Here is a 22,449-nt window from a genome sequence, read left to right as displayed (position 1 = left end):
GGGTTCGGATCTCCTTGCTGCTTGGGTGACTTGTAATCAAAGGACCTACCTAGCTCGCTGCAGGCAGGCTAGCGGGGACAAAGGAGCTAGCACCCTCCCGTTTGCCCTGCCGATTCGGATTCGGTCCTAGAGCCCGAACAGGCTGGGCTGGGAGATGTTATGTGGTCAACGAGGGAAGGGAGTCAGATGGAGGGGGGAGGGATGTGGATGCAAGCTGGGTGGGATAGGAAGAGAGAGGGGGTATCGGGCAGAGTAGCCCCTGAGGATGACCAGGAAGTGTAGGAGGGGTGTCTGAGTTCCCTGTCCCGGGCTGCTGCCTCGGTCAGAAACTCACTCACCCCAGTGATGTCTCTCCTGGTCTAGACTTTTTCTTGTGTGCCACCAATCAACTCCCAAATGATGACACAGACTTGGTATTATTAATTTTAAATGCTTGGCCTTATTTTATGCTTGGCCTACAAGGTCTTATAACTTATTTTAACCTGTTTCTCTTTATCTACATCTTGCCTTGGGCTTTTTACCTTCCCTTCATTCTGTATGTCCTACACTATATCTGTCTCTCTGGCAACATCCTGACTGGCATCTCCCTCGCTTTCTTCCTCATGCTCTTGTCTCTCTCTTGAACCTAGATTCTTCTTCCTACTTATTCTCTCTGTCTGCCAGCCCCATCTATCCCTCTATCTAGCTACTGACATTTAGCTTTTGAATAGAGACCAATCAATTGCCTTAGGCAGGCTAAGCAAACACATCTTTACATTTGAATAAATGCAGCATAAACAAATATAGCACATCTTTGCCTAAACTATGTTAAACATGTAGTCCACAACAGGCCTCTCCTGGGCCTGTGTTGTGCCCGCACTAGTCCTATACTGACCTATATCAGGCCTGTACTGGATCTGTTCTGGGCCTTTGCTGGGCCTATATTGGTCCTGTGTTGTGTCTGTACAGGACCTGTACGAGGTCTGTGCTGGGCCTTTACTAGGCCTATATATTGTGCCTATTCTTGGCCTATATTGTACCTGTTCTGGGCCTGTATTGATTTTGTTCTTGACCCATATTGAGCCTGCACTGGCTGTTTTGATCAATATATCTCTTAAGGGGAACATTCCACATCTTCAGAAAAGTGTCCATATTTTAGTGGAGTGGCTCCTGTAATTCCAAGTCAGCATCTCATTCATGTTTCTGGTTTCTGGAAATCCTTTCACAACGTACAGGTTCTTTTGCAGACATTGAACACACAGGAGTAAAGACCCAGGTGCCAAGGGCCTGTTAAGTTTCCAAGCAATGAGCTCAAGGACTATAAAGTGTAGTTGGTTGCGTTTTTGTTTGTTTGTTTGTCTTTGCTCTTTGAGGGCCAGCCAGTCAGCTCCCAAATAAATATGCACACAAGACTTATTCTTACTTATGAATGTCCAGCTTTAGCTTGGCTTGTTTCTAGCCAGCTTCTCTTAAATTATTTCCTCTACCTTTTGACTCCGGGATTTTATCTTTCTCTATTCTGTATACGGTTCTTTACTTTTCATACCGTGGCTTTCTGTGCAGCTGGGTGACTGGCCCCGGAGTCCTCCTCTCCTCCTTCTACTCCCCCTTCTTTTCTCTCCTTCTATTTATTCTTTCTGCCCGCCAGTGCCACCTATCCTCCTCTGCCTAGCCATTGGCTGTTCAGCTCTTTATTAGACCAATCAAGCATTTTGGACAGGCAAAGTAACACAGCTTCACAAAGTTAAACAAATGCAACAAAAATGAATGCAACACATCTTTGCGTCATCAAACCAATATTCCACAGTGTAAAAGAATGTAACACCTCTTTAACTAATATTCCACAACAGTGCAGGCTCTGTAACAGACCATGGGGGTAGCCCCTTGCTGACCTACTGTCCTCCGATCTTCCCACATACCCACTCCTTTTCTCCCGACTTATTACCAGGGCTTCCCTCCATGCCCTGAAGATTTCTCTACGTCAGCATTCTTACGTACTCATGTTTCTCTATTTCCTCATCTCTCCAGCTTTAAGTGGCCCTTATGGCCCAGGCTCCCCATCTGTGCTTTTACTATGCATCTCTGGTGAGCTCTGCTTCTGCTGATTTATGCCTGGTTTGTCCCATATTCTGTATTTCAGATTCCTAAGAGTGAGAATCTGATTAGCTCATCTTTTTGTGGCCAGCCATGCATCAGGTCACGGCACCATCTGTAGTTGGGCTATCCTTGAGTGAGGCATCCACTACAGAGGGGTCAAAGAAAGGGCTCAGCAAAGATTGGCCGTCGGAGGAGCAGATAGCTCTCACAAAAAAGACAGTGGACTCACATGAGGATAGACTCATCCAGTGCAGGAACCTACCCATCTTTTCCTACAGCCGCCTAACTCTTTCCCCATCCTGAAGTCATCTGGCAGCCTACAAGGCATGACTGGAAATTAACTTCTAGGATCCGAAATGCTTTTCAAGGTCAGAAAAGGAAAAAAAAATCATTAAAGTGACCATGACTGCTGGATGCTGTGTTCAGAACTTTGCATGTATTACTTCATTTCCTCCTCACCACCATCTTGTAAAACAAATATTGTAATCTTTAGTAGGTTTAAACAACACAAATATGGCCAAGCAAAAATTGTTTGAAGTAGAAAAGTTGGTGTTTAAGCAAGGTCTTTCTTACTCTTACAAAATAAACTCTCCTAGTAACTATTATCTTACACTAATATTGTCTCCACCCGTGTGGAATTTGATTGGCTTTGGATTTGCACTGGTCTACCACCCCAGAGCATACTTGGGATAGTAGGAATCATTTTGTGGTTGTAAAGACTTTTCCACGCCCATGGTAAAGGGCACTTTGATGTCAGCACTGTGGAGGAGTGGTGCCTCAATGAGTGGCTGCATCCTTAGTAGAAGTGAGCAATATTAAACGCAGGAGCCTTCCGTGACTTCTATTAACACAGATCCATCATTAATATGACAGATACGCACACCTGCAGACTTAATTGCTTCCATTTTCTTGAGTCACTGATAGGTTTATGGCCTGCCTCAATTCCAGTAAAACTAAAGCAATCTAGACTGGGGGAGAAAGTCTCACTCCAATCAATCTCCTGAGCACAGCAGTCTCCAACCTGATGGCAGGCTTTCTTTCTAGACAGGATAATTAAAGTCGCAGAGCCAGGTACTTTTAAAATCCCTTCATCTCGGATTCATCATTGGTAGCACAACCTCAGGAAACTTGAGACAGGAAACAGCTTTCCCTGTCTCATCCTTCTTCTAGCAACTGGCCTTCCATACGGGAAAAAGTATACCAACTCTTTCATTCTGGTTGCATCTCTAGAGACTGAGGCAGTGCGTGTTGGTAGGTTATTTCCGTGTTTGTGTGAGAAAGAGAGAGGCATTTCCTATTGCAGTTTAGGGTCTCTCCCTTCAGAAGGAAAGTTCCAGAAAAGAGAAAGCCAACTGTTATATTGGAAACTTTATTCTCCCACATCTGGGAAGCCCAACAATAACACAGAGTGGGTTGCTGATGTTTCCTGAAATGTCTGAGGAAAACCCTATCCAAGAAAGCAAAGCTCTCTGGAGGAGTGTTTTGAATAAATGGACCCCTTTAAACAATCATTTAAAACCATCAAGGACTTAAACAAATCTATTAAGTTGTTAGATGACTGTGCATAAAACAATGGTTGCTAAGTAGAAATTAATTGACAACAGTGTTTATCGCCTCTAGGCATCTAATAAATCTTCTCAAGATATGGACAAATAGTGCCAGTCTGAACACCCAACGTTCTCTTATTCTTATGAATGAGGGAAATGAGAAATGTAAATGATAGGATAAATTTTCCCAATTTTTATTGAAGAACCCATGAAATTTCAGCAAGTGTGTTAACATCTGACATTGAAGTATATGTGGGAATAATGATTGCTCTTACTAGACCTGGATGGAGGTGGATGGTCCTTGGATGACTTCCCACAGGGCAGGGAACCCTGATTGCTCTTCGGGCTGAGGAAGGAGGGGGGGACTTGATTGGGGGAGGGGAAGGGAAATGGGAGGCGGTGGCAGGGAGGAGGCAGAAATCTTTAATAAATAAATAATTAATTAATTTAAAAAAGTAAAACCAAAAAGAAAAGAAAAGAAAGAATATCCCAAATCAAGAAAAGTTAATTATTAGTGCTGCATAGAGTACACTCAGGAATTTCAGAGGGCTTTCGAGGTAAATATGGGAGAAGTAAAGAGCTCACCTTTTACAGCAGATGACTCTGCCTGCCTCTATTGATAGAAGGCCTTTGAAATTGATAACTGATAATGCAGAATAAAATCTTCAGATATTTGAAACCCAATCAAGATGAGCATGAGAGTAAGGAATGTGGAGTGGGGAGATGCTACTGGTGGGGATTTGAAGAGGAAATAAGTCTGAGTCATCGGTGGTCTGTACCACAAATACTCATCAAGGGCGTCTACTTAGGTTTTCAAAATTATTCTTTTGACATCCATCCTCCTTAAATGATAAGTTACTGTGTGCATTCTTTTCTCATTGCTCTGACAAAATGCTTCACAAAAGCAACTTAAGAAAGAAGGTTTTACCTGGCTCACAGTTTCAGGATATGGTCCATTGCAATAAGATTCTTCCTACCACTTGCTTCCCACACAGAGACTTATTATTAATTATGAAAGCTTGGCCTTAGCTTGGGCTTGTTCTCAAGTAGCTCTTATAACTTTATCCATTGATATTAATCTACATTCTGCCACGTGATGTTACCCCATCTCCTTATTGACCATCCCGCTTCCTCTGCATCTTGGTTGCCACTCTACCTTTCTTCTTTGCGTAGTTTTTTTTCTGTCCCCCAAATGTTCTGCCTAACCTCTTCCTGCCTAGCTATTGGCATTCAGCTCTTTATTTATTCAAACTAATCAGAAGGGACCTTGGCAAAGACATATCTTCACAGTGTAAACAAATATTCCACAACAGTCCATCATGGCCAGTCATAAGTCCATGAGGCAAGCAGTCACATTGCATCTGCCCTGAAGACTCAGAGAGACCAATGCTAGTACTCAACTGTCTAAACATCTTCCCATGTATTGTCTTGGAGCTTATCCATTCAGATAATGCCCCCAGCATTCACAGGGAGCCTCTCTTTACTCATGTAAACTCTTCTGGAAACTCCCTAACAAATACATCCGGAGATGCATTTGTTAGGTGATGAATGGCAAATGCACTTGACAGTGGAGATCAACCATCAAAATTCTGTGTCTATTGGGCATGGTACTTCCGGTTTTGAAAACAATTTAACTGCCAACCCTTAGCAACTTGATGCTACTTTGTATACTAACATGTCAGGTTGGTGGAGACAGACTGTGAGACTATCAGATGCATCTGTGTGAGAAGGGAGGGAATGGTAGGTGGTATCATGTGATTCTCTTGTGTCACCATCATTAAGTTAACACTATCCTGGACAAAGTCTTCTGAATTGGAAAAGATCTCTGTCATACCACTGGTGACTTGGGACCATTGTCTACAGTTCATTAAAACCATGGTCTGAAAACATCAACTCAATGGCCAAAAAGGGAAAACAAAATACCAGTATGAAGGTGGGAAATATACAAGTACTCTATGTTTTGGAAAACCGTACTGACTGTTTGCTACCCCAGGAATAAAGCAAGTTATTCTTGTCAGCATCACTGAGGAATGTGATGAATATTTTGGTGCTTTGAAGCTTTTCTGTGTGCATATTCATTTACTTGCACTCTGAAGCATATGTTTCTATTACTGTCGCTTATTAATGATAGAGAAACTGAGGCATGATGACTTCAGAGGCTCTACATGGAGAAGCCTTGCCTCAGACCCTTCTTATCCATCATTAGAATCTTTCCTACTTCTGCAGCTTTTGCTGCCTTCTTCCACTTCAGACCTGCAGCTGACAGAGAACGTGTGCCAAGGAGGCTGCTATGGTCATAGGAAGTAGTTTGGCTCAAGGACCTGAAATCCAAAACCTAACTCACAGTTCATATAGCAGCCAAGCATGGGCAAAAACAATATGAATAAGGAAGATTAAGAGGAGAATGTGACGGGGTTTATTACAGAAGGTGACCTTGCCCTCTGTGTGATCAACTGATAGAAGTCAAAACTTATTTGAAACCCAAGAACGGTGAGTCTGGGAAGGATGCAAGGAAGTATACCGCCATTCTGCAGTTATTATTCCTAGGGGACTCATTTTCCAGGGTGGAGTATAATCAAAAGAGAGAGAGGGGTATGGTAAACAAACCAAAAAGACACGAGACACTTTATCAACGAAAGAGGCAGCTCTGCTTGGAAGCAGAGATTGACCTCAGCTTCAGGGTTGAAATGAGGGAAGATGAGGGCTTGAGGAGGCAGAGGACCGCCTTCCCACTCTGTGCCTTTCGTCCATCGGATGGGAAGGAAACAGAGAAGCTGTCAGCGTTGTGTAGTTGCCTTTCAGTCCTCAGCTCTGTGCCCTGTCCTGAACCTAATGATCCACTCATTTTAGCTGCCTTTCTTTTGTTCACACTCAGTCTTGTTTGATGAAATTCGCAGCTGTTTTCCTTTAAAGTGTGCTCTTTGACCGTAGAAATGGAAAACCAGATACTTTTTGCTTTTAGTCTAGCAACTTAAATGGCAGAGTTTTGAGAACAGCCTCAGATGAATGGAAAGGGGCTCTCAGGAAATGTTTATGAAAATGTAAGCATATTCAAACACACACACCGCAGAGAGTGACCAGGAGTAGCTGCGGGTGGAAGAACAAAGTGTGTCTGAGAGACAGAGTCACAGCTGAATGCGACGTGGCACAAAGACATTTGTGACAGTGGGGGCCAGCCGGGTGAAGCCAAGCTCCCTTTCATGTGCACTAAACGCATTCTTCTTGGCTTTCGAACAGAGTTTTGACTCTCACCAGCCAGATATTTGGAGAGCACTCTAATAGGTACTTTGTGCATTCAATAGGGGTTACACTGTTCTCTTGATATCCACCTCGTATCAGTGGCTTACTCCTATCTCCTCATTTAACACACACCGGTTCTTGTCCTAGCCACCATTTCCCACAGCCAGGCCTGTAATGGGTGGGGTTTTGTGTGTTTGTTTGTTTTATGGAGTGCTTGAAGAAAGAGGCTGAGACTAGGCCATGCCTACTCTAAGTTACTTCTCATTGTAGAAAACAGTGGCATTCTGGCTAAGCCTTGCCCTGAAAGACTTTAAAAAGTGTGTTTATTCTTTATTTATTGTATGTGTACAAATGGAGGTCAGAGGATACCTTTTGGAAGGTGAGATGCTCACTCCATCACGTGTGATTCAGGGACAGAACTCCAGTCTTGACAGTTGGTAGGTTAGTCACTGAGCCTTCTCACTTGTTCAAGGCTTCATTCTTTGTACAGGGTTTTTTTTAAAAAAGAAGGTTTTTACAATAGACACAAGAGAGACTATTCGAAGGCCTTTGGGGGAAGCCCAAAGCAGCTATGTCTACCTCTCTGGGATAAAGAGAAGAGGGGCAGACTGGCTATGGCCAGAGATAGCTCCCTGGAGTAGATAGAATAGCAGGATCGGGGACAAACCTCATGGGTTATAAAGAAAAACTGGTAACTGTAGCATAGGGGAGGAAATGCTAAGAACTGGAACAAGCTGGAAGTTAGGATAGCAGGGTGGGGAGGGGTTGTGGGCTTGTGGCTTTGGTAAGCACCATAGGTCCATGTCAGTAGGGAAGCAGATCTTCTGATACACAGAGACCCATTTCACAGGTTCTTGAGGAATGATGGGAGTGAGCAGCAGCAGTCCATATACATTTATGTATAAGAGATGTTTGCTATGTGATCTGAGAGTTAACTTGAGTACTTGAGATTGAAATAAAGGAATCTGCCTTGGTCAGCGATGAAGGAACGTTGAGACTACTGGGAAACTCCAGTCAATAAAAACACTGTAACTCAAAACTTTATTGCTATTCAGTAATTTCTGGCTTGGAAATGCACAAAAGTGTCTGTGTATATTTCTGACATAGGGCCTCAGAATTAAGCAGTCAATATGGAGAGGGAGCCCATACGGAGTGGGTTGTGACTTTCCCCGCCAGGCCTCACACCATTCACAGACCAGGTGGCCTTGAGTCCTTCTAAATCATCTACCCAGGAAGCACTAGACATCTAGATCAACGATTTCCATGGGGACATGTCTCTCAGGTCATTTACAGGTCATCTTGACCCTTCCCTCTGAGAGGCACTTACACAAATCAGCCTGCAGAACTGGGCCAAGACAATGTCAAGAGTCTTTAGAACAGAAACTGGAAGCACTGACTAAGCAGATCTGATCCTCCACTGGGGCCAGGCATGGTGAAATCACATCCAATTGGCACACCATCTGTATATCAGTGTGAAGTTAGTAGCAAAATTTTGGTCTCAGCTCTGCAGCCCCTACTTTTCAATACCTGTGTGTTTGCTACTGATGTGTGTCTTCTGAATATCCAGTTCTATTTTTTTTTCTGAAGTGCAAGAACCAAGCCTATGGTGTCAAGGGTAAACATGCGTTGTTTTGGTAGGCAATCCAATTGAATGGGTAAGGTGTGTGCTGTGAGGTGGAAGACAAGGTTCCAGTCCTGTCATCCCATCCCATTAACTCTCTTCTTTGAGATCTTTGAGCCTCCTCTTTGGATTCCTGGCTTCTAGTTCTATCAAGCCCATCCCTCAGTCAGTTTATAACGAGGGACTTATAAGGAAGGCTTTGTAAACTATAAGACAAAAGCCACAGTTATGGAGCTGAGTCTTCATGGCTTTCCTTTGGTCCTTTACTCTCTCAACGAATAGCACAACGATGGCACCTGATACAATGACAGCATCTCATGGCTAGTGGAGATGGAAGGGAGGTAACACTGGAGAACTGTGGAGTGAGAAGAGGCTTTCCCCTGCCTTTCTATAGAGGACAATGGTGCAGAGAGGAAAGCCCAGAGAACCAAATGTGCCCAAGCTGTGGGTGCCAGCAGGCAACACTCATATTCATGAAAGGAAGCTCATGTGGCAGTGGGAAGGAGATGGAAAGCCTCATTTCCAAGGAGAAGATGAGAATGGAATATCTGTTGAGTGCAAAGGATCTTGGGATTTACAGTAAGAGGAGACTGGGACAATAAGTCTACAGAGCGGGACCTAGCATAAGAGCAAAAGGACTCAACTGTTACTTTAATAGTCTCATTTCTGGTCTACTCCTCCCACTACCATGCTTCATCCACTTGGGAGGACATGCCCTTATTCTAATTTATTTTATTTTATTATTTTATTTTATTTTATTTTATTTTATTTTGAGACAGGGTCTCACCATGTAACCTTGGCTGAATCTGACTATGTAGACCAGGTTGGCTTCAAAATGCCAGAGATCTGACTGCCTCTGTCTCCTGAGTGCTGGAATTAAAAGTGGGTACCACAATATCCAGCAGGACCTTCACAATTAAGTCAGGATCATGTTGTCAAGTACCTGACATTCAACTCACTGCAATCTTACATGCCAGTTTTCAGTGGACACTGATACCAGGGCATCCTTAGACACAAGTCCAATCACTAAGTCTTAAAGCAGTGATAATATTGTTTGACGTCTGTCAGACACACAAAAAAAAATTATTCAGTTTTCTAAATAGCACTTCCAGGAATGTGCCGTTGCAACCTGGGCTATGTTCCTTAGTGAGAACTCAAGGTAGTCACGGACTTACAGTTTCTGGACTTATTAAGACTTTGAAGGCCCTGGAACCATTTAAAAGAACCACTTGCCTAATTCTGTCAAAGCTTATTGCTCAATTTTAATATTTCTATGAAAGGCACCAACAATCACAACTATGATGATGCTGGTCTTTGTTGTCTGTTCAATGCCAGAAACTGCTAAACACCTGGTTTGCTTGTATCCTGAGACTGGGATTTGTAAAGCAAGGGCCAGAATGATATTGAAGAGTGGCCTTAAAATCAGGAGATCTTGATTTTCCCTTCTCCCCATTCTAGTGCGTACTAATCAAGTACATCTGGTTAAGTGGGCTAACTTCTCTAGAACTCAAGTTCTTTACCTATAAAGTAGGGAGATAAAATCTCACATTGAAGGGTCATCAAGGATTAAGGTACACATGAATACAGAGAGAGCTGTTCAGCACAGCCAACACCCAATAGGGATTTCATCACTTGTGGAGTTGAGTCATGGACAGTCAGAACAGAAATATAATTGAATAAGAACTAATTAGAAAGGGAAATGAATCAAGATAACTTAGCTCAAGCAAGACACCTTTCCATAGTCTACTTTTTCATCATCAACTCCCCTTTTCCAGCCACATTTTTTAAGAGAGGCTTTTTTTTTCATTTATTTATTATCCCAGCTGCCGTTTCTCTTCCTTCTTTTCTCCAAGACTACCCCCACCTCCTTTTTTCTCTACCCTTTAATCCATTTCCCCTCCATTGTTGTTCAGGAAAGGGCAGGCCTCCCATGAATACCAACAAAACATGGCATATCAAGTTTCAGTAAGACAAGTATTTCCCTGTTTATTAAGGCTGGGCAAGGCAACCCAGTATGAATAATAGGATCTCAAAAGCCTATAAAAGAGTCAGAGACAGTCCCTGTTTCCCCTGTTAGGAGTCCCACAAGAGGACCAGGCTACACACTGTAACTTATATGCAGAGGGCCTAGGTCAGTCCCATGCAGGCTCCTTGGTTGTTGGTTCAGTCTCTGTGAGCCCCTGTGAGCCCAGGTTAGTTGATTCTGTGAGTTTTATTGTGGTGTTCTTAATCCCTCTGGCTCTTTAGTCCTTCCTCCCCTTCTTCTGACAGATTCCCTGAGCTCCATCTGATGTTTGACTCCGGGTCTGCATCTGTTTCTATCAGTTGCTGGATGGAGTCTCTGAAGCCACAGAGACCTTGAAACAATCTGTGATATGAGAATTACAGCAGATACTGAAGCCTTTGTTAGCAAACGATCAGGAGCGTCAGAGGGAGGGATTCGGGTACACAGGCTCTTGGTGAGTCTAGTGGGAAGTTTCCTTATAATTACCTTGCAACAAGTGTTCTGGGTTTCCAAAACCCAGGTGTCCATATTGCTCCCAGTGCCACACAGCAGAGGAGCAACCCCCGACTCCCAAGACCTGTAAAGCTCAAATTAGAATTCCAGTGGAAAAACCTCAGGCTTCAAATGACTTATTCTTCCCACAATGTATGAAACGATCTATAAATACATATTTTAACATCATGGAGTTTAAATATTATTACACATCTTACTTGATGTCAGATTTTGTTAAATGCATGTCGTTATCTCAATTTACAAAGGTCAGCCATGTGGCAGTGGAGAATAGAACTAGATGTAAGTTGTTTTTTTTTTTTTTTTTAAATCCCTTTTACCAGTACATCTGCAGCTCAGATAACCCAGTCCTTTTCAAAGAGCTTTGGGCTTTCTTTCCTCCCCCTTTCAAATGAGATTTTAATGAGTATCATGTGGATAAACTCTTTACCGAGGTTTGAAAAGATCCAGAGAAACGCTGTGGTAGAAACAAGTAAACCATTTTGGATGAAATCACAAGCCATTTGAATGCTTCTCATCTCTCTGGTTGTGTCAGAACCTTTTGGCTGCATCTTTTCCCCCCACAGGAATGTTTTCGTCTCCATGGCTAGGTAAACAGAATGTGCGTGAGGTTGCTCGATTGCTATTCATGCCAGCACCGAGTAGCATAGAGTGACCTACTTCCTGTAGCATCCATAGAAAGCTTCAATGCTTTTCATGGAAGCTGATTTAAAGAGCCATCCTCTGCTTCCCACAGCTCCCACCCACAACTACCCTCCGAGTTGGCATTCTGTGGACTACCCAGGCCCCCTATTTTCTTCCTTTTTCCATCCTTACTCCCTGCTTTGATTCATTTTATTCTTCCTTTGTCCATTCCTGGAAAAGAAATGGGGGGGGGGCTGCTTTAAAGGAAGTTAGCATTTCAGAGTTTTAGAGTATAGCATTTTTAGAGAATATCAGGTAGGGGTGTTAAGGCAGGTCAGGTGATATTTTATCCAGCCTCTCCTCATATACATAATGTGCTGAAGGTTAGTACCTGGCTAAATGCCATTTGGAATGTGGAAGAGTTCCCGTGAGGGATCCTAGACTGAAATTAGACACTTCAGTCAACCCTAACTCTTTAGAAAGACAGACTTGATTGACACACAAATAAGCCAAAGGCCACGAAGAAAGTCTAATTTGAAAATCTCTTGAGATTATTATCCAGTTGTCTTGTAGAAATGTAGTTAGCCTACACGTGACTTGGGTCTGACTATCACCAAGTGTTGTGTTTAATTTTTGTGACATCAACGAGAGGCTAGAACCGGAGAGATCATGGAGACTTCTGTCCCATCACCTGAGGACAAGGCATATGAGATCCATAGAATTCATACCCTTGTCCAGTGGTCTGTGTGCCTTGTGATCCCATGTCTCATCCCCGGGCCAATGATCTACTGAGACCTCGTTTATATCATGCGTGGTGAATGCCACTAAACTGAAAACACAGACATTCAATGAGCGTCATCTAGTCATGGGTGAATTCGCGACTCCAAATCTCAGTAAATCAAGAGGGTTCTGGTTACCTGAGAAAAGAAATTCCTGTGCTTCTGTTGGTAGCTGTTTGACGCTTTAAGCTGTCTTGATCTGAAGCTTTGCTTCTGATAGTGTTATAGCCAGTGATGAAGTTTGTTTGGAGGGAGAGGATCGAGAACAGGATAATAGAAAACATCTCTGTGGTGCCAGTGCATTGAATGCAGAAACAACAATAGGAGCTGCATTCCTAACTGGTCTATGAACATCTTCACAAAAGAATTCTCTGGCTCTGGGATCACACACTTTGTCCTCTTAGCTAAGCATTAGCAGGCACACACTCCATGCAAAGCATCAGCACTCCTGGCATCTGGACTGAATTCAGGCCAAGCGGAGTGAGCAGTCTTATATGGTTCTCGCTCTCGGATGTGGGATCATTCCACATCAGAACTCCAAAGCAGCTGGTCCCTGTGGTGAGAGAGAGGTGTGCAGTAGCTCAGCCCAAGGCTGGTCTCATCGCCTCGCGTCTCTTCACTTTGTCCTTTCCCTCTGCTTCCATCTCCTCTGTCTGCCCCTCATCTTCCTTCACAGATGGCCAAGACACTAATGTGCTGCTGTCATTATGTTTATGAAACAAGTTGAGGTCTTTAGAGGCTGATGTTCCAGAGACATTAAAGCCTGGAATCACATTTGATACCAGGGTGGAGATTTGCAAGATAATTAGTGATCCCTGACTGTTATTAACCCCTGACTTAAGCAGGCGATTTCCTTACAAAGGTGTTGAAAGTTAATACCACGGTTAATAGTTTCAGTCAGAAGACCATAATGAAACCATGTGGAAAACTGGACCTACCATCAATATCTTTCAAGCACCAAAAGTAGGGAATGGAAAGGGAAAGTTAAAAAAAAAGAATGAAAAGAAATTAAAATAAAGTAGACTAATTCTGTCATAGGCCCAGCTTTCCTAATATTTTTAATAGTCACTATCAGAAAGACAAGACACAACTGTTACATTTCGATTTAGCTGGTTGGTTAGCACTATTAATGATATGACCTCAATATTATTTTATTTTTGTTTGTGTGTGCACATCTCTGGAGGTTAGGCATCGGATTTTCTCTTCTATCAAACTCTGCCTATTCCTCTGAGATAGTCTTCTGACCTGAAGCTCAGTGGGATTTTTGTTTTTGATGATGAGCAAGCCTTTGTGATCCAACTGTTCCTGTACTCCCCTAGTGCTGGGATACAGGCCTGTGCCCACACTTGACTTTTGACAGTGGTACTATGGTGTTGATGCTTAGCAGCAAGTGCTGTGACCTATTGCACCACCTTCCCCCCGAACTTAATTTTTGTCACACAAGGAAACCCACAATGGCCCCTGGGATAGCAGATAGTGGAGGTGGAGCTCAGTTTTATTTTCAGAGATGTTCTCTTTTACATGAAATTATTTCATAAATAACATAAAGGCATTTGTAATGTCATACAAAAGAGCCAAGAAATCTAAGTAAGTTGGAGATGCCCCCATCACCTGCCAGCAAGGACTTTCTTAGTGGTGCCTGCTACTGTTCTTTCTGTGGAGCTCATCTATTCTTGGGGGAGTCCCTCAGGAAGCATTTTAGATTTGCTTTCAAGAAAAGGTTGTGTGAAGACGAAACTAAGTTTGAAAATCTAAACAAGGCCTTTCAACAGGAGGAATGGCCGCCAGGGGTGTCAACATGAACCTTGAAAGATGACAGGATCAGTTCAGCAGGTGCCCTCCACATGAGGCCAAGCATGGACAAGTTAATGCCACCTCCTGCCTTGACCTCAGCAACCACACCACCTCATTACTACTCAGCAGAACTCAGCTGGAAACTCAGGCTTGCTAGCAGTGAAAAGGGGTCCCAAGACGCCCAGACTGTTCTAACATACTCTAAGCAATTCGCCGAATTAAATGCTCCTTAAGAATTTTCCCAATTAAATTTATATTTACTCCAATTGGAATTGTCTAGTTCGTTGAAGGAGGGCATGGCGGATCTGGTGCTTAGGAGGAGATTCTGATACTGACTTGATGTTTCTTGACAACTCAGATCAGGTCCTCTCAGAATGAAGACATGCACGAAGAAGGGAGAAGGCATGTGGAGAGGGAGGGCATGTTGTAACGCCAGGGGGAACAATTTCTGCAACAAAGTCTTGAGTGTCCTGACGTAACCCCACAAAAAGACGACAAACTCTCAGCCCACAAGCTATCATTAGAGCAATGACTAAGGCTCATTAAAAGTGATATCATCTCACTCTGCCTTTTCCAACCCAAACTTTTCTCTCCTAGAACTTTCCCTGCCCAACGCCCCACCAGTACAGTTCTCTGGGGACATGCAGCGCCAGTGGTCTCTCGTAGGAACCAGATGTTTGCAGCCGTGTGATGAGGGTCTTCCTCAACAGACTGGGGTGCAATGTGATGTTGGATGTATATCTTTAAGTCTATACACATCTTCTCAACCCATGTGGTTCAGATCTGAGAAGAGGTTTGACATTATTGGTAACATTAAACTTAACATGCTTTCTGGTGCCCATATGATGATCAAAGTTATCAAAGACTCTTGAAGGTCATCTACATGGTTGCATCTTCCCAGAGATGAGGAAGCTCAGAGTTAGGAAGCTTGTTCAAAGTTCCTCAGATCATGGCCAGTCCTCCTGAGTCCCAATTCTCTATCTAGTCACTGAAGAACGCCATTCTCATTCCGAGTCCTGTTGATCATTAACTTGGTTCATGTTTCTGCCTAATAGAATTGGGAATGACTTTTCCCTGGCTGTGAACTCCTTAGGATGGCATTCAAGACTCTTACAAGTGCCATTAATCTGGATTCTGAGAGTAGGTCCTCTGAGGTTCTCTTCCATATCCCACACCCCTGCAGCTTAACTAGACCTCCTGTGATTCTGACCACGTGCATCATCCTTATGTTCCCTTGCACATACTGTGGCCTTCAGCTATAAATGTGTCCCCAGTATCTTCCACCGTTTTCTTACTTCCCATCAGTGTTTACCCAGCCAAGTCTCACCCAACACGCAGCATTGCTATCACTTAACCCTGGCCACATCTGAAATTTCTTGCTCTTGAAGAGTAGGAATACATGGTTTGATTTCCAACCGTGACAAACATAATGTGCTCTTGGAATATTTGTTGTATACAAGGAGTGGCGCTCTGCTTTCTTCGTATTGTAGGATTTGGGGAGATAATGAAGACATGAGGTTTGTAGGAGCAAGGACAAATATGGAGAGAGGGGACAGCCTTCCCTTTCTGGAGACCTCAGCCCTACTGTGTATTGAAAGGATCAGTGCTTGTGACAACTACGGGACCTGTGACATCTGGAAATAACCATAAAGGGTCCTATTGGCATTTGTTTCATTCAGTAAATTGCTGCAAAGGTCCTGAGTGAGCCTCAGTGGCAATCTTCTGAGGCTTTGGATTAGAGTAACCATTTTATCACCTCCCCAGTAATACCCTTGGAGTCTCAGGACTGGCTTGGATTATAGTTCTTCATGGGGGAGGGGCATTCACACCAGCGTATTTATGTTAATGTTCCAAGCTCAGATTTCAATCTTGATGGTGAAGAAGTTGGCAGAGCATTTACTATGTCCTACTTGGTCTTTCATCAGCTGATCGAGCCAGATATAGCATAAATATAAATATGTTGCTAGTTTAGCATTTGAGCTCTTTCATGTCAGATCCTATGAGGAGAGGGGAAAATGCCAAGTAAGAAACTATCATCTCGTAATTATCTTGAAACTAAGAATTGATGAATGCTCATGGCAGACACGCTGCCCTCTTTCTTTCCCCCCTTGCCCTCCACAGTGAGCCAAGTCTGTGCAGAATCATGATATCACCATTCCCAGGGATGGGAATGTTTAACCCACAGAAGGGTTTAGAGGGTTAGCCTGGAAGCCACTGCCAGACTGTGCTAGCCTCGCTGCCCCCATGGAGCACTTTGTCAGAGTCCGTGCTGCTCCTCTTCTTTCTTTGGTACCCCCATGCCTAGTGCCATGAAAAGCAACACCTGCATCTTCATTGAAATATAGTAGCTGTTCATAGGTATAAAGTTTTTTAGTGAGCTGATGAAGATGTTCTGGAATTAGACAGTGGGTGAGGGTTATACAACATGATGAATACACAAAATCTCACTAAATTAAAAGGTGACTTTATGGCATTTATATTGTATTTCAGTTTAAAAATAAGTCATGCAACACTAAGATCTGGAACAAAAGATTAGATTATTATAGCTGTTAAGGTCATAAAACACCACATGGCCTTTGTACTTTAGGGTGTTCTCTCTCTCTCTCTCTCTCTCTCTCTCTCTCTCTCTCTCTCTCTCTGTGTGTGTGTGTGTGTGTGTGGGTGTGTATGTGTGTCTCCATATTCTGAGGTCATGTTTTCTGCTTTGTGAAAGGAGTAGAGGGCATATAATGGTTTCTCTGTCCCTGTCCTGTGTCAGGTTGGGTGACTTTGGTTCAGGTACTTCCTTATCTTTGTTAGCTTGGTTAAAGCAGAGGTAATGAGTCTGACCTACTTGATGAAGATCTGCTGGGAAACAAAATCTAGTTTGTGAAGTGATTTAAAGGGACAGGTGCTACATCCTTTTGAATAGTTATAGAAGGGGCTGAGTGGCATCCAGACATGTCTGAGATAAATCTTAGACTAGGTGGAGATGGTTCTTGAAAAGAAGCTGGGCTTGATTACACCATAAATGCACTGGTGGGTTCTGGAATACTGATGATTTTTATCTCTGCTGAGATAAATACAGACTTTGGTTCCCTGTGCAGTGGTCAAACAGGGGCTTGGGGAGGATATGTTTGTAGGGGAGGGTGCATTTGTAAGGAGTCTTCCAGTCCGTTGATAGATGAGAAAGTGTGAGTGGTGCTTGCAGGATATACAGCCATGTGCCTGCAAGAGTCGTTGATTATTGGGCCTGCACTCATTTTTTTGGACTCTTGCTACTTTAAATGCTTACCTTCAGAGATGCATCCAAGGGTGTTTCCTCAATTCTGAATGTGGAAGACTCTTTAGAGGAATGGTGGATGTGGGAAGCCAGTATCCCCGCCCCCGGAAATAAATGCAGAAATGCCTTCTGAAACCCAGGTCTGAAACGCAAATCTTTTCTTCTCCATCTCTTTGCCTTCTGAAGCTCCCTGGATTCTAGGCCAATCGTATGCAAGATCTCAAATGATATACCAGCCTGACAGATGACAGAGCCTTTTAGGCAACAGAAAAGAAGGGCCAAGCATGAAGGGGGATTCTTTGTCGGCAGCTCTCCCTCACAGTCTCAACTTACTCTTCTCCCTGGGGAGCATGCTGTTGAATGAGGGAGGCCATCATACCAGTGCCTTTCAGGCCAATGACTTGTGTCCCATACAGAACCTCAGTGACCAGCAGAGAAGACGAAAGAAGATATCTGTTCCTTCCTCTTATCCTCCTTCGTTGGTTGCCTGATCATCCCTTTCCCTTTCCAATTAACCATGAGGCACCTATTTCCTCAGAGAAGACCATTTCTTTACCTTCTTGCATGTTTTTCTGAGGTCAGTTCCTCCACTCACAGTCCCACAAAGATTCATTATGCATATTCACTCATGGCGAACTGCTTTAAAACATTGTGAAGGTCATCATTTCAATTAGAACCTGAGTGCCTAGCACAGGGCATAGTGCATAGTGCATGTCTGGTCTGTGACTATTAAATCAATAAATAATTTAAGCTCTTCCATAAATAGTGAAGGACAATTATAAATTCTATACATATTTAAAGTTGCTTTCCTCTTTGTGGTTGGGATACTTGATGAGAAAATATTCTAAATGTGTCTATTAAATCTTTTTTATATCTATGTCATAATTTTTTGGCTAAAGCTAATAAATTTTGAGAGAAGAAGCATGCCTTTTAAAAATGAAATTTTATAAAGTAATGATTTGTTAAAGTGTGAATAGCAGAACACTGGTCCCTCTTTGGGGTTGTAGTAGTTGTTAAGGGAAACATGGTCTGAAGGTTAAGCAAAGTCCTGGAGAAGGTAGATTAATCCATTTTCTCTATTATAAGATGCCTGATGAGATATCGCTTAGGACTAAGAGAAAAGAGGGTATGTACCCAGGATGTTCCTGCAGCAGCACCATAGTGTTTTAGGAGGCCACTTTTTTGTTCCCAGCTGCTCAGTCCCAAAATAAACACACATTATATTATTTGCAATACTGTTTGGCCAATAGCTTAAGCATATTTCTGGCTAACTCATATTTTAAATTAACCCATCTACATTAATCTGTGTATCACCACAAGGCTGTGGCTTACCTGCCTCTACTGTCTCTGATGGGGCTATATGGCTTCTCACTGACCCCACCTTCTTTCTCCCAGCATTCAGTTTAGTTTTCCCCACCTAGCCAAGTTCTGCTTCGTTATAGGCTAAAGCAGTTTCTTTATTCATTAAACCATAAAAGCAGCACATAAACAAAAGGACTTCCTACATCACCATAGCTCGTACTACAGTGCAGAAGGCATAAAAGTTTTTAGGTATTTTTCTATTGATGATAGCCTAGCTTTCATCCAAATCCCTGAGAAGTGAATGGGTGTTTATACCCGTGATCAGGGCCCAATTCACACCACTTTCTTCACACATCACATCTGCTTTGCAAAACTGAAGAGACAAACAAAAAAGAGTGAAAACACTTCTTTTTCTGTCATGACAAGTTATCAGACATCTCCCATGGACTATGCAGCCTATGCGTATGGCTTCAAAAACATGCCATCAACCCCAGTGGCTCTTCCGTAACCTCCCAGGACTGCTCCATAAATGCCAGTTCTCTGCACAATAATTACCGATTCTCTTCTTGGTAGATTCATGGGCATCTAGGAATAATTGCTGCAGAGCTCACACGTCCAGATTTACAAGAGGCAAACAACCTTGTATTTACCCCCGGGGATTATCAGGTGTTCAAACTGTGCAATGTAAAGGATGCTATTGATCACAGAACGAGGGGGAGAACTTGAATTTTCACGTCAGTATTTATCTCACTGGGTGAGAGTCTGGCTCACTAGATTTATCATAGAAAGACCTGTGGGGGATAATTCTCCTCTTCTCTAGATCTCTTGTCCTCCTTGAGTTTTATAAGCAGCAATAAGTCTACCTGCGGTCAGAACCCTTTGTTGTCTGCAGACAGAATTGGTTTCTTGGTAGCAGAAACCAGTACTATGGAATCTTGGTCTAGTACAAAATCTCACCCTGTAATTTTGGTGTCCCCCCCCTCCCCTAGAGATCTCAGGGAATACGGAGGACATCCCTCTGGTGCGCTGGAGGCAGCAATGGCTGGAGAATGGTACTTTGCTTTTTCACATCCATCACCAAGATGGCGCTCCAAGTCTCCCAGGACAAGACCCAACAGAAGAACCCCAACATGAGTCAGCAGAAGAGGAACTAAGGATCCTACACATCTCAGTCATGGTAAGAGCAGGCTAACCCCAGCCTTCCAGTCACACATAGCTTGTGTTTACCTTGATATTAAGAGTCTTAGTGTCAGCACCATATTCGTTGGTTTCTTGCTGTGATAAAATATCTTAGGTGACGACTTACAAAGAAGCCTGCAGTTCTGGAGGTTAGGTCTCTGTGTCAGTTCTTCTCTGGTGAGGACCTTCTCTGCTCTATCATATCATGACAGATAGGTAGCTATGATGGGGCCAAGTGTGGATGTAGTCATGTCCTAAACATGTTGAAAGCCAGAGAGGTACTATAGTTCTCTCCTAGGGCATTCTGCTGATCAATAGGGGACTTCCCAGAGGCTTCACCACCCACCATTATTGACATTCTAGAGACCATGCTTCCAACCTAAGAGTCTTTCAGGGAAAGGGGACATTTAAACCAACACAATAGATGTAGCTGTTGAAAATACAAATCCATAAAGGTCATTGAACATGCTGATGTGTAAACTTCCCATTTGTGGGGAATGCATCCACGTGGACCATAAAAGTTGTAGCTATTTCTTTTTTCTTTATCTACTTAAAATTCTTTTCACTTTATATACCAACCCCAGTTTCCCCTCCCCTCCCTTTTTGCACCCCTACCTCCCCCCATCCCAGTCCCCATCCACTCTGCAGAGGGGGTAAAGCCTCCCTTGGAGAGTCAATGAAGTCTGGCATACCAAATTGAGGCAGGACCAGTCCCCCAGACCCCCGGTATCAAGGCTGAGTAAGATATCCCACTATAGGGAATGGGCTCCAAAAAAAATAGTCATGTACCTGGTCCCATTTCCAGCCCCCCTCCCAACAGATCAAGCTGCATAACTGTCACCCACATTCAGAGGACCTAATTTTGTTCTGCATCTATTAGTCCAGAGTTGGTGAGCTCCTATTAGCTTGAGTCAATTGTCTCTGTGGTTTTCCCCATCATAATCTTGACCATGACTTACTCATATGATCCCTCCTCTCTCTCTTTAGCTGAACTCCAGGAGCTCAGTCCAGTCCTTTTCTGTAGATCACAGTTGCATCCATTTCTACAGCATCATTTTCCAACTGTCCTTCCTAATCCTAAGCCTAGAAATATACCCATATATGGAGGAGCATTTTGGTTTCTTGTGTAACAGTCCTGGAACTTGATTTGTAGACCCGGCTGGCCTCAAACTCACTGCTTCTGCTCTGCCTCCCAAGTGTGGGGATTAAAGGTGTCCATCACCACTGTCCAGTGATGGAGAAGCTTTTTCAAACCTTAAGTATTATTAGAAAGTCTTAGAAAAGAATTATTTAGTTAATATACTGGAATAAATTAAAATACTTACCCCATGAAGGTTTGTTGGATGATCGACTCTCTCAACTGTTTGTTACTACCAAATCTTCTGTCTTTTCTCCCAACCACAAGAAATCAGCACCCTGGTTTCTCTTATCTATAGTAAAGGGTATGCCAATACATGCTCTATATCCCAGTTCCAAAACTTCATCACCATCATCATATCTACATGGAAATGTAAAGTCTCAAGAACATGGTAAAATTCTTCTTAAAGTACTAGGAACCTGAATTTAGGAACAACAATAAAAATAAATGCTATAATGACAGGTTGTGACGGGTGAGGGCTTTGAGGTAATATTTCACTTACTGGTGAATACTTAGCAATAGAAGAATGTTCTTCACATGGCTAATGCATCATCAATATTTGTGTAGCAAATGTTACACTTTCAATGGAGACAGAAAATGCCCATTTTATTTGACATGAATGTATTGGTGAGCCAATGCATTATCTGTTTATAAGAGGTTCTGAGAGTTGGTTGACACTTGACTGATTACACATGGGCTATGTGCTTAGGATCCTGCTGCCTCAATGCTAATATGCTCATATTGGCCCGGCCTAAGTCTTGGTTTAATTTTAATTGTTCTCTTGCTCTGGTCTCATTACATATTATTTAGTTCTACCCAGCACCATGTTAGCCTGACCTAGTACAGAGAGCAGGGTAAGTTCTGCATGTTTTGTCACTGACGGCAACCATGAAAAAATCGGTACATTTTATATAGCTTGAAAAATCTTCATTATCCAAAATTTAGGATGAAAACTTTCCCCATGAAAAACCTGGCCTATCTATACTAACCTAGTCATTCAAGTAGGTACTTGCACAGACAGACCCCATGTATATACATCTGACTGAACTTTTGTGTAGTTAAAATAGCCACGAAGCTTCACTTTGGATTTTATACTTTCATAATCCATTCCATTTTGTGCCCATATCTACCCCGAAAATAAAGAAGAAATCCGTGGTAAAGTAAAAACAAGAAAAGCAAAGAGTTTCGTATCCCCTTTTTATAACTCATCCCTGCACTCTACCCATTACAAGTTCTTTACAATAAAGTGGGTCTTATTTTTTAAACTACTGGTCTAAAATTTCTCAGAATATAAACCTTTCACTTCTCCTTCAGTCAGTGTCCTCATAGATAACAGGCAGGATAGGTTACCTTCATGGACCCAGGCGTGTTG

General features: G+C 42.9%; 1 protein-coding gene across 1 annotated transcript in view; it reads left to right on the top strand.

Annotated features, from left to right (window-relative positions):
* Astn1 (astrotactin 1) overlaps positions 1-22,449 on the top strand; it is a 342,711-nt gene that overhangs the window by 114,479 nt on the left and 205,783 nt on the right. The window contains exon 2 of the mRNA XM_050135418.1: positions 19,750-19,937. Within this exon, the coding sequence (XP_049991375.1) occupies positions 19,750-19,937 (188 nt within the window). The remainder of the gene's footprint in view (positions 1-19,749; positions 19,938-22,449) is intronic.

Source organism: Alexandromys fortis, unplaced genomic scaffold, assembly GCF_014885135.2.
Source record: "Alexandromys fortis isolate MF-2015 unplaced genomic scaffold, M_Fortis_MF-2015_v1.1 scaffold_21, whole genome shotgun sequence".
In the NCBI taxonomy this organism is placed as follows: domain Eukaryota; kingdom Metazoa; phylum Chordata; class Mammalia; order Rodentia; family Cricetidae; genus Alexandromys; species Alexandromys fortis.
Note: the sequence above shows the minus strand (reverse complement) of the source record. Positions and strands in the feature narration are given on the sequence as shown.